This window comes from Oncorhynchus nerka, linkage group LG6 (assembly GCF_034236695.1).
Source record: "Oncorhynchus nerka isolate Pitt River linkage group LG6, Oner_Uvic_2.0, whole genome shotgun sequence".
Lineage (NCBI taxonomy): Eukaryota > Metazoa > Chordata > Actinopteri > Salmoniformes > Salmonidae > Oncorhynchus > Oncorhynchus nerka.
In genome coordinates this window covers 76499829-76514907 of record NC_088401.1, presented here as the reverse complement: position 1 = coordinate 76514907, position 15079 = coordinate 76499829, and the positions used below count along the sequence as shown (strand labels likewise).

Sequence of the window (15079 nt, the reverse complement as noted above, 5' to 3'; positions counted from 1 at the left end):
GTAGGGGTGGAGCAGGAGGGCAGGGGAGTTGGAGGAGAGGAGGGCAGGGGAGATGGAGGAGAGAGGAGGGCAGGGGAGAGATGGAGGAGAGAAGGGCATGGGGAGAGATGGAGGAGAGGAGGGCAGTGGGAGATGGAGGAGAGGAGGGAGGGGGAGATGGAGGAGAGGAGGGGGAGAGAGATGGAGGAGAGGAGGGGGAGGAGATGGAGAGAGGAGGGAGGGGGAGATGGAGGAGAGGAGGGGGAGAGAGATGGAGGAGAGGAGGGGGAGAGAGATGGAGGAGAGGAGGGCAGGGGAGAGATGGAGGAGAGAAGGGCATGGGGAGAGATGGAGGAGAGGAGGGCAGTGGGAGATGGAGGAGAGGAGGGCAGGGGGAGATGGAGGAGAGGAGGGGGGAGAGAGATGGAGGAGAGGAGGGGGAGAGAGATGGAGGAGAGGAGGGCAGCGGGGGTGAGAGATGGAGGAGAGGAGGGTGGGGGAGATGGAGGAGAGGGAGGGGGAGAGAGATGGAGGAGAGGAGGGCAGGGGAGAGATGGAGGAGAGAAGGGCAGTGGGAGATGGAGGAGAGGAGGGGGAGAGAGATGGAGGAGAGGAGGGCAGTGGGACATGGAGGAGAGGAGGGAGGGGGAGATGGAGGAGAGGAGGGGGAGAGAGGAGGAGAGGAGGGCAGCGGGGGTGAGAGATGGAGGAGAGGAGGGTGGGGGAGATGGAGGAGAGGAGGGGGAGAGAGATGGAGGAGAGGAGGGCATGGGGAGATGGGCGAGAGGATAGGAAGGCAGGGAGATGGAGAGATGGGGGAGAGGAGGAGGACAGAGGTGTTGGGAATAATTGGCCTTTTAGTTAATGTATTCATTAAAAGTGTAAAAGGGTTTGTTACTATTTCTAACTAGGCAAGTCAGTTAAGAACACATTCTTATTTACATTGACGGCCTACCCCGGCCAAACACTAACGACGCTGGGCCAATTGTACGCTGCCCTATGGGACTCCCAATCACGACTGGTTGTGACACCTCTAAGCACAGAGATGCAGTGCCTTAGACCGCTGCACCACTCAGGAGCCCATGTCTCTCTCTCACATACTGAAGTGCTATTCAACTGGAAAGCATGTACAGATTAATGAACTACCCGATAGTAAAGAACATCGGCAGTACTTCTGCCCTCCAGAGCCAGAGCTTTTACCTTTAGTTTGTGCAGGGTCAGGTCCCCCAGCCTGCAGTAGAGCTTGGTGTAGTATCTAGCCTCCAGGGGGTGCTGCAGTACAGCAGGGCTGAGAGACAGAGACTTGAGGTAGCAGTTCTCTGTCATCTCATACTGCTCCAGACTGTAGTACACTGTAGCCAGACGGTGGTACGCTGCGCGCTCGTTCACAGACACACCTGGAGGACAATAACATAGCAGGATGGTTATCTACACCAATGGGATGAATAGATTCAAACCAAGATTGTCAGTCCTGGTTAGAGGAAGCAGACCAGTAGCTGGAAGTCGAAGGGTTTCTGCTTCAAATCCCGGTCCAGGTCATAAAAGTGGAAATTGAACTCTGTCCCTCCCTCCTACAGTACCTGTTTTGGTGCTGATCTGTACAGCCAGAATGGCGTACTGTAGAGCCTCTTCGTGTTCTTCCTGGGTCATCAGCAGTTCACTCAGTTTACTCAGCAGTCTGAACTCTGAGTCGACGTCACGGATACTCCGAGCAAAAGGGAGACTGCCGTCCTGAAACAAGAGCAGAGAACCACTGGTGTTATAATGTGTTGCTTTTAAACAGGCTGAGGCCAGAGTATAAAGACACACCTGTTATAAATGTGTGTACATTTCCAATTGAACTGAAACTATTATACAGAAAGTGACTTTGAAATAAACGTTATCAATAAATCGGAAAAATCTGCAAACTCAAGGAGTAGATAGACACTCCACAACCTAACTTCCTTCTCTGGTGACCAATAAAGTTTATTCAATTCAATGATACCCTGTAGAAGGGCAGTGACGCCAGTCTGTTCCTGTTGCCTTTGAAGAAGACGTCTCCTGCCTCCTCGTAGATACTCATGGCAAAGCGTGGGTCGTTCATCCTCAGGGCTGTCTTCACTGCCGCCTGCCAATCAATCATAATCAATACATCAGCGTATTGATCCAATGCTGTGAGGGTCAAAGTAGCAGTACTAGAACATGGGACCTATAATTCATTCAACTCTAACCTTGTTGTTTGGCATTTGGGTCATGCAATGCAGGATGTTCTAAACAAGGTTTGTAGAGAAACAGATTGTGACATCATATGATAAAACATGATGATTTGATCCCGTGTGATTATAGCTCAGGTGTGGGGAGTAGATGGTCATCACTGTGGTTGTTGACTGATAAACGTCCATAATGTCTATGCAGGAACACAAAGGGACACTAATCTACTTCCCTTTGCCTGCTCTTCTTGTCCTCCCTCCCTCCCCTTCTCCCACAGTGAGGGGTCCTGTCAGCAAATTCGTCTTTGTGGATGAGGGAGTAAATGTCTCTCTCTCTCTCTCTATATATATATATATATCTATATATCTATCTCTCTCTGAACTCACCTGTAGGTACATGTCAGCCAGTTCGTCTTCATGGATGAGGTAGTAGATGCGTCCCACCTGAAGCCAGGTCTCTGACTCTTCCTCTCTCTTCCCCAGGTCGATGGAGATACGCAGACTCTGCTTACTGTAGTCCAGAGACTTCCTTGATGATCTGTTTGAATTTAATAACTTTATTAATCCTCAGACTCTGCTTACTGTAGTCCAGAGACTTCCTTGATGATCTGTTTGAATTTAATAACTTTATTAATCCTCAGACTAATTACTCAGACTCTGCTTACTGTAGTCCAGATGATCTGTTTGAATTTAATAACTTTATTAATCCTCAGACTTTGATGATCTGTTTGAATTTAATAACTTTATTAATCCTCAGACTCTGCTTACTGTAGTCCAGAGACTTCCTTGATGATCTGTTTGAATTTAATAACTTTATTAATCCTCAGACTCTGCTTACTGTAGTCCAGAGACTTCCTTGATGATCTGTTTGAATTTAATAACTTTATTAATCCTCAGACTCTGCTTACTGTAGTCCAGAGACTTCCTTGATGATCTGTTTGAATTTAATAACTTTATTAATCCTCAGACTCGGCTTACTGTAGTCCAGAGACTTTGATGATCTGAGAATAGCAAAACAGAAATTCACTCAAAGCAGTTACTTTGCAGTGTTGATAGGGAGAGAGAGAGATAGACACAGAGGGAGGGATAGACACAGAGAGAGAGATAGACAGAGAGAGAGAGTAAGAGAGAGATAGACAGAGAGAGAGATAGACAGAGAGAGAGATAGACACAGAGGGAGGGATAGACACAGAGGGAGGGATAGACACAGAGAGAGAGATAGACAGAGAGAGAGAGTAAGAGAGAGATAGACAGAGAGAGAGATAGACAGAGAGAGAGATAGACGCAGAGGGAGGGATAGACACAGAGAGAGAGATAGACACAGAGGGAGAGATAGACACAGAGAGAGAGATAGACACAGAGGGAGAGATAGACACAGAGAGAGAGATAGACACAGAGGGAGAGATAGACAGAGAGAGAGATAGACAGAGGGAGGGATAGACACAGAGAGAGAGATAGACAGAGAGAGAGATAGACACAGAGGGAGGGATAGACACAGAGAGAGAGATAGACAGAGAGAGAGATAGACACAGAGGGAGGGATAGACACAGAGAGAGAGATAGACACAGAGGGAGAGATAGACACAGAGAGAGAGATAGACACAGAGGGAGAGATAGACACAGAGAGAGAGATAGACACAGAGGGAGAGATAGACACAGAGAGAGAGATAGACACAGAGGGAGAGATAGACACAGAGAGAGAGATAGACACAGAGGGAGAGATAGACAGAGAGAGAGATAGACACAGAGGGAGGGATAGACACAGAGAGAGAGATAGACAGAGAGAGAGATAGACACAGAGGGAGGGATAGACACAGAGAGAGAGATAGACAGAGAGAGAGATAGACACAGAGGGAGAGATAGACACAGAGAGAGATAGACACAGAGGGAGAGATAGACAGAGAGAGAGATAGACACAGAGGGAGGGATAGACACAGAGAGAGAGATAGACAGAGAGAGAGATAGACACAGAGGGAGGGATAGACACAGAGAGAGAGATAGACAGAGAGAGAGATAGACACAGAGGGAGGGATAGACACAGAGAGAGAGATAGACACAGAGGGAGAGATAGACACAGAGAGAGAGATAGACACAGAGGGAGAGATAGACACAGAGAGAGAGATAGACACAGAGGGAGAGATAGACACAGAGAGAGAGATAGACACAGAGAGATAGACACAGAGGGAGAGATAGACAGAGAGAGAGAGAGAGAGACACAGAGAGAGAGAGATAGACACAGAGGGAGAGATAGACACAGAGAGAGAGTAGACACAGAGGGAGAGATAGACACAGAGAGAGATAGACACAGAGAGAGCTAGACACAGAGAGAGAGACACAGAGGGAGAGATAGACAGAGAGAGAGAGAGATAGACAGAGAGAGAGAGATAGACACAGAGGGAGAGATCGAAATTGAGACAGATATATAAACCTTCTTCTCAGTATTGAGGGAGAGGTAGAGACAGACAGATATATAAACCTACTTCTCAGTATTGAGGGAGAGGTAGAGACAGACAGATATATAAACCTACTTCTCAGTATTGAGGGAGAGGTAGAGACAGACAGATATATAAACCTACTTCTCAGTATTGAGGGAGAGGTAGAGACAGACAGATATATAAACCTACTTCTCAGTATTGAGGGAGAGGTAGAGACAGACAGATATATAAACCTACTTCTCAGTATTGAGGGAGAGGTAGAGACAGACAGATATATAAACCTACTTCTCAGTATTGATGGACAGGTAGAGACAGACAGATATATAAACCTACTTCTCAGTATTGAGGGAGAGGTAGAGACAGACAGATATATAAACCTTCTTCTCAGTATTGAGGGAGAGGTAGAGACAGACAGATATATAAACCTACTTCTCAGTATTGAGGGAGAGGTAGAGACAGACAGATATATAAACCTACTTCTCAGTATTGAGGGACAGGTAGAGACAGACAGATATATAAACCTACTTCTCAGTATTGAGGGACAGGTAGAGGCTACTGAGGATCTCTAGATATTCTCCCTCTAGTCTCTTGTCCTTCAGGTCCCTGGACACAGACACACAGTGCTCATAGTAGAGGATACTCTGTCCATAGAGCAGCACGTCAGCATAGTGACGACTCAGGATTTTAGCCACCACCATCTGACCTAGAGAGAGAGAGACACACAAGAGGACCGAGTCACAAGAGGACAGAGACACAAGAGGACAGAGGACAGAGACACAAGAGGACAGAGACACAAGAGGACAGAGGACAGAAGACAGAGAACAGAAGACAGAGGACAGAGACACAAGAGTACAGAGACACAAGAGGACAGAGACACAAGAGGACAGAGGACAGAAGACAGAGAACAAAAGACAGAGGACAGAGACACAAGAGGACAGAGACACAAGAGGACAGAGACACAAGAGGACAGAGGACAGAAGACAGAGAACAAAAGACAGAGGACAGAGACACAAGAGGACAGAGACACAAGAGGACAGAGACACAAGAGGACAGAGACACAAGAGGACAGAGGACAGAAGACAGAGAACAGAAGACAGAGGACAGAGACACAAGAGGACAGAGACACAAGAGGACAGAGACACAAGAGGACAGAGGACAGAAGACAGAGAACAAAAGACAGAGGACAGAGACACAAGAGGACAGAGACACAAGAGGACAGAGACACAAGAGGACAGAGACACAAGAGGACAGAGGACAGAGACACAAGAGGACAGAGACACAAGAGGACAGAAGACAGAGGACAGAGACACAAGAGGACAGAGACACAAGAGGACAGAGGACCGAGACACAAGAGGACAGAGAAACAAGAGGACAGAGACACAAGAGGATAGAGACACAAGAGGACAGAAGACAGAGGACAGAGACACAAGAGGACAGAGAAACAAGAGGACAGAGACACAAGAGGACAGAGACACAAGAGGACAGAAGACAGAGGACAGAGACACAAGAGGACAGAGACACAAGAGGACAGAGGACAGAGACACAAGAGGAAAGATGACAGAGACACAAGAGGACAGAGACACAAGAGGACAGAGACACAAGAGGACAGAAGACAGAGGACAGAGACACAAGAGGACAGAGACACAAGAGGACAGAGGACAGAGACACAAGAGGAAAGATGACAGAGACACAAGAGGACAGAGACACAAGAGGACAGAGACACAAGAGGACAGAGACACAAGAGGACAGAGACACAATATGAGAGAGAAACGAGAGGACAGAGACAGAAGAAGACAGAAGACAGAGGTAAAAGTTCAGATAGTAGCTACTTTTGATTTACATGATCGTGATTGATTGTTGTCTTTCGTAGTTTTGTTGAACTAGTGTTAAGGTTAGGTTTAGGTTTCGGGTTAGTTTTGACAGTGATATTTACTGGGTAGATTCCTGCTGTGGAGGGAGATGAGGAGGCCCATCTCATAACACAGCCTGGCGTCCTGGCTCCTCCCCCTGTCCTTGTAGCTCCGCCCCAACCATAGGTAGGTCTGGACGTGTTCCTCGTCAACGGGACTCTCCCAGATCTCCAGGAACAACCACAGAGACCTGAGGGACATACAGTAGGAAACAGTCCCTCTCATTTAACAGGCTACAACCACAGAGACCTGAGGGATATACAGTAGGAAACAGTCCCTCTCATTTAACAGGCTACAACCACAGAGACCTGAGGGATATACAGTAGGAAACAGTCCCTCTCATTTAACAGGCTACAACCACAGAGACCTGAGGGATATACAGTAGGAAACAGTCCCTCTCATTTAACAGGCTACAACCACAGAGACCTGAGGGATATACAGTAGGAAACAGTCCCTCTCATTTAACAGGCTACAACCACAGAGACCTGAGGGATATACAGTAGGAAACAGTCCCTCTCATTTAACAGGCTACAACCACAGAGACCTGAGGGATATACAGTAGGAAACAGTCCCTCTCATTTAACAGGCTACAACCACAGAGACCTGAGGGATATACAGTAGGAAACAGTCCCTCTCATTTAACAGGCTACAACCACAGAGACCTGAGGGATATACAGTAGGAAACAGTCCCTCTCATTTAGCAGGCTACAACCACAGAGACCTGAGGGACATACAGTAGGAAACAGTCCCTCTCATTTAACAGGCTACAACCACAGAGACCTGAGGGATATACAGTAGGAAACAGTCCCTCTCATTTATTTTTTATTTTTTATTTCACCTTTATTTAACCAGGTAGGCTAGTTGAGAACAAGTTCTCATTTGCAACTGCGACCTGGCCAAGATAAAGCATAGCAGTGTGAACAGACAACACAGAGTTACACATGGAGTAAACAAATTAACAAGTCAATAACACAGTAGAGAAAAAAAAGGGGGGGGGGAGTCTATATACAATGTGTGCAAAAGGCATGAGGTAGGCAAATAATTACAATTTTGCAGATTAACACTGGAGTGATAAATGATCAGATGGTCATGTACAGGTAGAGATATTGGTGTGCAAAAGAGCAGAAGAGTAAATAAATAAAAACAGTATGGGGATGAGGTATGTGAAAATGGGTGGGCTATTTACCAATAGACTATGTACAGCTGCAGCGATCGGTTATCTGCTCAGATAGCTGATGTTTGAAGTTGGTGAGGGAGATAAAAGTCTCCAACTTCAGCGATTTTTGCAATTCGTTCCAGTCACAGGCAGCAGAGTACTGGAACGAAAGGCGGCCGAATGAGGTGTTGGCTTTAGGGATGATCAGTGAGATACACCTGCTGGAGCGCGTGCTACGGATGGGTGTTGCCATCGTGACCAGTGAACTGAGATAAGGCGGAGCTTTACCTAGCATGGACTTGTAGATGACCTGGAGCCAGTGGGTCTGGCGACGAATATGTAGCGAGGGCCAGCCGACTAGAGCATACAAGTCGCAGTGGTGGGTGGTATAAGGTGCTTTAGTGACAAAACGGATGGCACTGTGATAGACTGCATCCAGTTTGCTGAGTAGAGTGTTGGAAGTCATTTTGTAGATGACATCGCCGAAGTCGAGGATCGGTAGGATAGTCAGTTTTACTAGGGTAAGCTTGGCGGCGTGAGTGAAGGAGGCTTTGTTGCGGAATAGAAAGCCGACTCTTGATTTGATTTTCGATTGGAGATGTTTGATATGAGTCTGGAAGGAGAGTTTGCAGTCTAGCCAGACACCTAGGTACTTATAGATGTCCACATATTCAAGGTCGGAACCATCCAGGGTGGTGATGCTAGTCGGGCATGCGGGTGCAGGCAGCGATCGGTTGAAAAGCATGCATTTGGTTTTACTAGCGTTTAAGAGCAGTTGGAGGCCACGGAAGGAGTGTTGTATGGCATTGAAGCTCGTTTGGAGGTTAGATAGCACAGAGTCCAATGACGGGCCGAAAGTATATAGAATGGTGTCGTCTGCGTAGAGGTGGATCAGGGAATCGCCCGCAGCAAGAGCAACATCATTGATATATACAGAGAAAAGAGTCGGCCCGAGAATTGAACCCTGTGGCACCCCCATAGAGACTGCCAGAGGACCAGACAGCATGCCCTCCGATTTGACACACTGAACTCGGTCTGCAAAGTAATTGGTGAACCAGGCAAGGCAGTCATCCGAAAAACCGAGGCTACTGAGTCTACCGATAAGAATATGGTGATTGACAGAGTCGAAGGCCTTGGCAAGGTCGATGAAGATGGCTGCACAGTACTGTCTTTTATCGATGGCAGGTATGATATCGTTTAGTACCTTGAGTGTGGCTGAGGTGCACCCGTGACCGGCTCGGAAACCAGATTGCACAGCGGAGAAGGTACGGTGGGATTCGAGATGGTCAGTGACCTGTTTGTTGACATGGCTTTCGAAGACCTTAGATAGGCAGGGCAGGATGGATATAGGTCTGTAACAGTTTGGGTCCAGGGTGTCTCCCCCTTTGAAGAGGGGGATGACTGTGGCAGCTTTCCAATCCTTGGGGATCTCGGACGATATGAAAGAGAGGTTGAACAGGCTGGTAATAGGGGTTGCAACAATGGCGGCGGCTAGTTTCAGAAATAGAGGGTCCAGATTGTCAAGCCCAGCTGATTTGTACGGGTCCAGGTTTTGGAGCTCTTTCAGAACATCTGCTATCTGGATTTGGGTAAAGGAGAACCTGGGGAGGCTTGGGCGAGGAGCTGCGGGGGGGGCGGAGCTGTTGGCCGAGGTTGGAGTAGCCAGGCGGAAGGCATGGCCAGCCGTTGAGAAATGCTTATTGAAGTTTTCGATAATCATGGATTTATCGGTGGTGACCGTGTTACCTAGCCTCAGTGCAGTGGGCAGCTGGGAGGAGGTGCTCTTGTTCTCCATGGACTTCACAGTGTCCCAGAACTTTTTGGAGTTGGAGCTACAGGATGCAAACTTCTGCCTGAAGAAGCTGGCCTTAGCTTTCCTGACTGACTGTGTGTATTGGTTCCTGACTTCCCTGAACAGTTGCATATCACGGGGACTATTCGATGCTATTGCAGTCCGCCACAGGATGTTTTTGTGCTGGTCGAGGGCAGTCAGGTCTGGAGTGAACCAAGGGCTGTATCTGTTCTTGGTTCTGCACTTTTTGAACGGAGCATGCTTATCTAAAATGGAGAGGAAGTTACTTTTAAAGAATGACCAGGCATCCTCAACTGACGGGATGAGGTCAATGTCCTTCCAGGATACCCGGGCCAGGTCGATTAGGAGGGCCTGCTCACAGAAGTGTTTTAGGGAGCGTTTGACAGTGATGAGGGGTGGTCGTTTGACTGCGGCTCCGTAGCGGATACAGGCAATGAGGCAGTGATCGCTGAGATCCTGGTTGAAGACAGCGGAGGTGTATTTTTACATTTACATTTGTATTTGGAGGGCCAGTTGGTCAGGATGACGTCTATGAGGGTGCCCTTGTTTACAGAGTTAGAGTTGTACCTGGTGGGTTCCTTGATGATTTGTGTGAGATTGAGGGCATCTAGCTTAGATTGTAGAACTGCCGGGGGGTTAAGCATATCCCAGTTTAGGTCACCTAACAGAACAAACTCTGAAGCTAGATGGGGGGCGATCAATTCACAAATGGTGTCCAGGGCACAGCTGGGAGCTGAGGGGGGTCGGTAGCAGGCGGCAACAGTGAGAGACTTATTTCTGGAGAGAGTCATTTTCAAAATTAGTAGTTCGAACTGTTTGGGTATGGACCTGGAAAGTATGACATTACTTTGCAGGCTATCTCTGCAGAAGACTGCAACTCCCCCTTTGGCAGTTCTATCTTGACGGAAGATGTTATCGTTGGGTATGGAAATCTCTGAATTTTTGGTGGCCTTTCTGAGCCAGGATTCAGACACAGCAAGGACATCAGGGTTAGCAGAGTGTGCTAAAGCAGTGAGTAAAACAAACCTAGGGAGGAGGCTTCTGATGTTGACATGCATGAAACCAAGGCTTTTTCGATCACAGAAGTCAACAAATGAGGGTGCCTGGGGACATGCAGGGCCTGGATTTACCTCCAATTCACCCGCGGAACAGAGAAGGAGTAGTATGAGAGTGCGGCTAAAGGCTATCAAAACTGGTCGCCTAGAGCGTTGGGGACAGAGAATAAGAGGAGCAGGTTTCTGGGCATGGTAGAATATATTCAGGGCATAATGCGCAGACAGGGTGCGGGTACAGCGGAGGTAAGCCCAGGCCCTGGGTGATGATGAGAGAGGTTGTATCTCTGGACATGCTGGTTGTAATGGGTGAGGTCACCGCATGTGTGGGAGGTGGGACGAAGGAGTTATCAGGGGTATGAAGAGTGGAACTAGGGGCTCTATTGTGAACTAAAACAATAACTAACCTGAACAACAGTATACAAGGCATATTGACATTTGAGAAAGACATACAGCGTGGCATACAGTAATCACAGGTGTTGAATTGGGAAAGCTAGCTAAAACAGTAGGTGAGATAACAACAGCTAATCAGCTAACACGACAACAGCAGGTAAAATGGCGTTGTCTAGGCAACGGGGCCAACAGATAAAACAAACAAGCAGAATGGAGTACCGTGATTAATGGACAGTCCAACGTGCATCAGCTATGTGGCCAAGAGATCAGTGTCCAGGGGGCAGCGGTGGATGGGGCAGGGAAGCTGGACTGGCGAGTGTTATCCAGGTGAAAAAAAAAAACTAACAAAGACTAAATAGCTTGTAGCTAGTTAGCTGGTTAGCTTCTGGAGGTTCTTGAGTGTGTTCTAAAAAAATTCAAAATAATAGCGATTCCGTATCACATTGGGTGAGGCAGGTTTCCGGAAGGTATAAACAAATTAAAAATCAAAAAGAGATAGAAAGTAAATATGGGTATTGGGACGCGGCAATTCAGACGGTTAGCAGGCCTGTGCTAGCAAGCTAACAGTTCGTAGATAGCTAGATAGCTAGTTGTGAAGATCCAGCTGAAAAATATTCAGTTTGCGGTGGGAATCCGGGGATGAATATGGGGATGAAAAATAAATAGGTCCGTTATGCTCTGGTTAGAGTTGCGTTGTTCGAACTGGCGAGAGCTTTCCGGGCTGAAGGTTAGCTGATGACCGGTTAGCTGAAGACCGCTAGCATAGCTGGCTAGCTTCAGTTGAGGGGTTCCGGTTCCGAAGTAAATATGAATACTTTAGGAAAAATAGATACATTGGGTGAGGCGGGTTGCAGGAGAGTATTTGGAAGCTTAGGTTTAGCAAAAAGTTTTTAAAGAGATATGTGAAGGAAAATATGTAAAAAACGAAAAATATACTATTTACAGGGGACACGACGCGACAGGACGACTTACTGCTACGCCATCTTGGATCATTTTGCAGGCTACAACCACAGAGACCTGAGGGATATACAGTAGGAAACAGTCCCTCTCATTTAACAGGCTACAACCACAGAGACCTGAGGGACATACAGTAGGAAACAGTCCCTCTCATTTAACAGGCTACAACCACAGAGACCTGAGGGATATACAGTAGGAAACAGTCCCTCTCATTTAGCAGGCTACAACCACAGAGACCTGAGGGATATACCGTAGGAAACAGTCCCTCTCATTTAACAGGCTACAACCACAGAGACCTGAGGGACATACAGTAGGAAACAGTCCCTCTCATTTAACAGGCTACAACCACAGAGACCTGAGGGACATACAGTAGGAAACAGTCCCTCTCATTTAGCAGGCTACAACCGTGTAGAGATACAGACACTAACTCGACCAGGAAAGGATTCATATTATTACAAATGTAACAGGCACGCGTGTACGCAGTCACCTACTGTATACGCACCCCCCCCCCACACACACACACACAAACACACACACACAAACACTTCTGACCCACTGCCCCCTCAGCCCCACACTCCCTCCCTCCTTGCTGACCTGAATAGGAATCGTTCTGCCAGTGTGGGTGCCCCCACGCCCAGTGCCAGGCAGCCCAGGTTGGCGAGGGCCAGGGCCTGGTTCCTTTGGTTGCCACTCTCCCTGGAGATGGTGAGGGCATGGTGGAGGTGGCTGCCAGCTTCGGGGATGCCACCCTGCTGCCGCAGACACAGAGCCAGCAGGTTGTGGATCACTCCCCTCTGGGTCGGGCTGTCGGTTCCCTGCAAGGAAAGAAAGGAAATAGAGGTTTAATTGATTCATTGATTACAAGATCTTTACAAGTCCTGTTAAAAACTACTGTAACACAAGCAGGTGGTGATGATGACTCATAATATTGTAGAGATAATGTTACCTGTAGAGACTGTAGATACCAGAGAGACTGTGGTGACCTGTAGAGACTGTAGTGACCTGTAGAGACTGTAGTTACCTGTAGAGACTGTAGTTACCGTTAGAGACTGTAGTTACCTGTAGAGACTGTAGTTACCGTTAGAGACTGTAGTGACCTGTAGAGACTGTAGTTACCTGTAGAGAGTGTAGTTACTTGTAGAGACTGTAGTTACCTGTAGGGACTGTAGTTACCAGAGAGACTGTAGTTACCTGTAGAGACTGTAGTTACCTGAGAGAATGTAGTTATCTGAGAGACTGTAGTTACCTGTAGAGACTGTAGTTACCTGAGAGAATGCAGTTACCAGAGAGAGTGTAGTTACCTGTAGAGACCGTAGTTACCTGTAGAGACTGTAGTTACCTGTAGAGACTGTAGTTACCTGTAGAGACTGTAGGTACCTGAGAGACTGTAGTTACCAGAGAGAGTGTAGTTACTTGTAGAGACTGTAGTTACCTGTAGGGACTGTAGTTACCAGAGAGACTGTAGTTACCTGTAGAGACTGTAGTTACCTGAGAGAATGTAGTTACCTGAGAGACTGTAGTTACCTGTAGAGACTGTAGTTACCTGTAGGGACTGTAGTTACCAGAGAGAGTGTAGTTACCTGTATAGATTGTAGTTACCTGTAGGGACTGTAGTTACCAGAGAGACTGTAGTTACCTGTAGAGACTGTAGTAACCCGAGAGAATGTAGTTACCTGAGAGACTGTAGTTACCTGTAGAGACTGTAGTTACCTGTAGAGACTCTAGTTACCTGTAGGGACTGTAGTTCCCAGAGAGAGTGTAGTTACATGTAGAGACTGTAGTTACCAGAGGTACTGTAGTGACCTGTAGAGACAGTAGTTACCTGTAGAGACTGTAATAGTGGCTGCAAGGTGTTCTGTGCCCTCTCAGGCTGTCCCGTCAGGACTAACAGCCATCCCAGCAGTACTGATGCCTCAAACCCCTCCTCCTCGTTGATACCTCCCCCGGTCTGTACAGCCTGCTGGGCACAGTGCAGGGCCTTCTCCAGGGCCCCGTGTTGCTGGTAAACACTGGCCAGGCCCAGACATAGGTCTCTCTGGGTCTTAAGGTCGCCACCCCGCTCCGCAATTGCCAGAGCCTGCTGCAGGTATACCACGATCTGGGCTGGGAGAAGAGACGTCCCCTCTTTCCATCGCGGGTTCAGACGCACCTATGAAACATTTACATGTAAAACATTTGAAGAATTATAAACTCAGCAAAAAAGACATGTCCTCTCACTGTCAACAGCGTTTATTTTCAGCAAACTTAACATGTGTAAATATTTGAATGAACATAACAAGATTCAACAACTGAGACATAAACTGAACAAGATCCACAGACATGTTACTAACAGAAATGGAATAATGTGTCCCTGAACAAAGGGGGGTTTCAAAATCAAAAGTAACAGTCAGTATCTGGTGTGGCCACCAGCTGCATTAAGTAATGCCGTGCATCTCCTCCTCATGCACTGCACCATATTTGCCAGTTCTTTCTGTGAGATGTTACCCAACTCTTCCACCAAGGCACCTGCAAGTTCCCGGACATTTCTGGGGGGAATGGACCTAGCCCTCACCCTCCGATTTAACAGGTCCCAGACGTGCTCAATGGGATTGAGATCTGGGCTCTTCGCTGGCCATGGCAGAACACTGACATTCCTGTCTTACAGGAAATCACGCACAGAACGAGCAGTATGGCTGGTAGCATTGTCATGCTGGAGGGTAATGTCAGGATGAGCCTGCAGGAAGGGTACAACACGAGGGAAGAGGATGTCGTCTCTGTAACGCACAGTGTTGAGATTGTCTGCAATGACAACGAGCTCAGTCTGATGATGCTGTGACACTCTGCCCCAGACCATGACAGACCCTCCACCTCCTAATCGATCCCGCTCCAGAGTACAGGCCTCGGTGTAACGCTCATTCCTTTGCTGATAAACCAGGCCAGGATCTGCCTTACAGCAGGCCTACAAGCCCTCAGTCCAGCCTCTCTCAGCCTATTGCAGACGGTCTGAGCACTGATGGAGGGATTGTGCGTTCCTGGTGTAACTCGGGCAGTTGTTGTTGCATCCTGTACCTGTCCCGCAGGTGTGATGTTCGGATGTACCGATCCTGTGCAGGTGTTGTTACACGTGGTCTGCCACTGCGAGGACAATCAGCTGTCTCCCTGTAGCGCTGTCTTAGGACATTGCAATTTATTGCCCTGGCCACATCTGCAGTCCTCA

At 47.7% G+C, this 15079-nt stretch overlaps 1 protein-coding gene across 3 annotated transcripts in view; it reads right to left on the bottom strand.

Annotated features, from left to right (window-relative positions):
* The window catches only part of LOC115126521 (SH3 domain and tetratricopeptide repeat-containing protein 2-like), a 78532-nt gene that overhangs the window by 3911 nt on the left and 59542 nt on the right, over nt 1-15079 (bottom strand). For all 3 annotated transcript variants that reach the window (XM_065019878.1, XM_065019876.1, XM_065019877.1), the window contains 8 exons: nt 13706-14032; nt 12478-12698; nt 6536-6702; nt 5128-5305; nt 2556-2706; nt 1964-2086; nt 1560-1710; nt 1180-1376 (listed from right to left, as the gene is read on the bottom strand). In XM_065019878.1, coding sequence (XP_064875950.1) covers nt 1180-1376; nt 1560-1710; nt 1964-2086; nt 2556-2706; nt 5128-5305; nt 6536-6702; nt 12478-12698; nt 13706-14032 — 1515 coding nt within the window. The remainder of the gene's footprint in view (nt 1-1179; nt 1377-1559; nt 1711-1963; nt 2087-2555; nt 2707-5127; nt 5306-6535; nt 6703-12477; nt 12699-13705; nt 14033-15079) is intronic.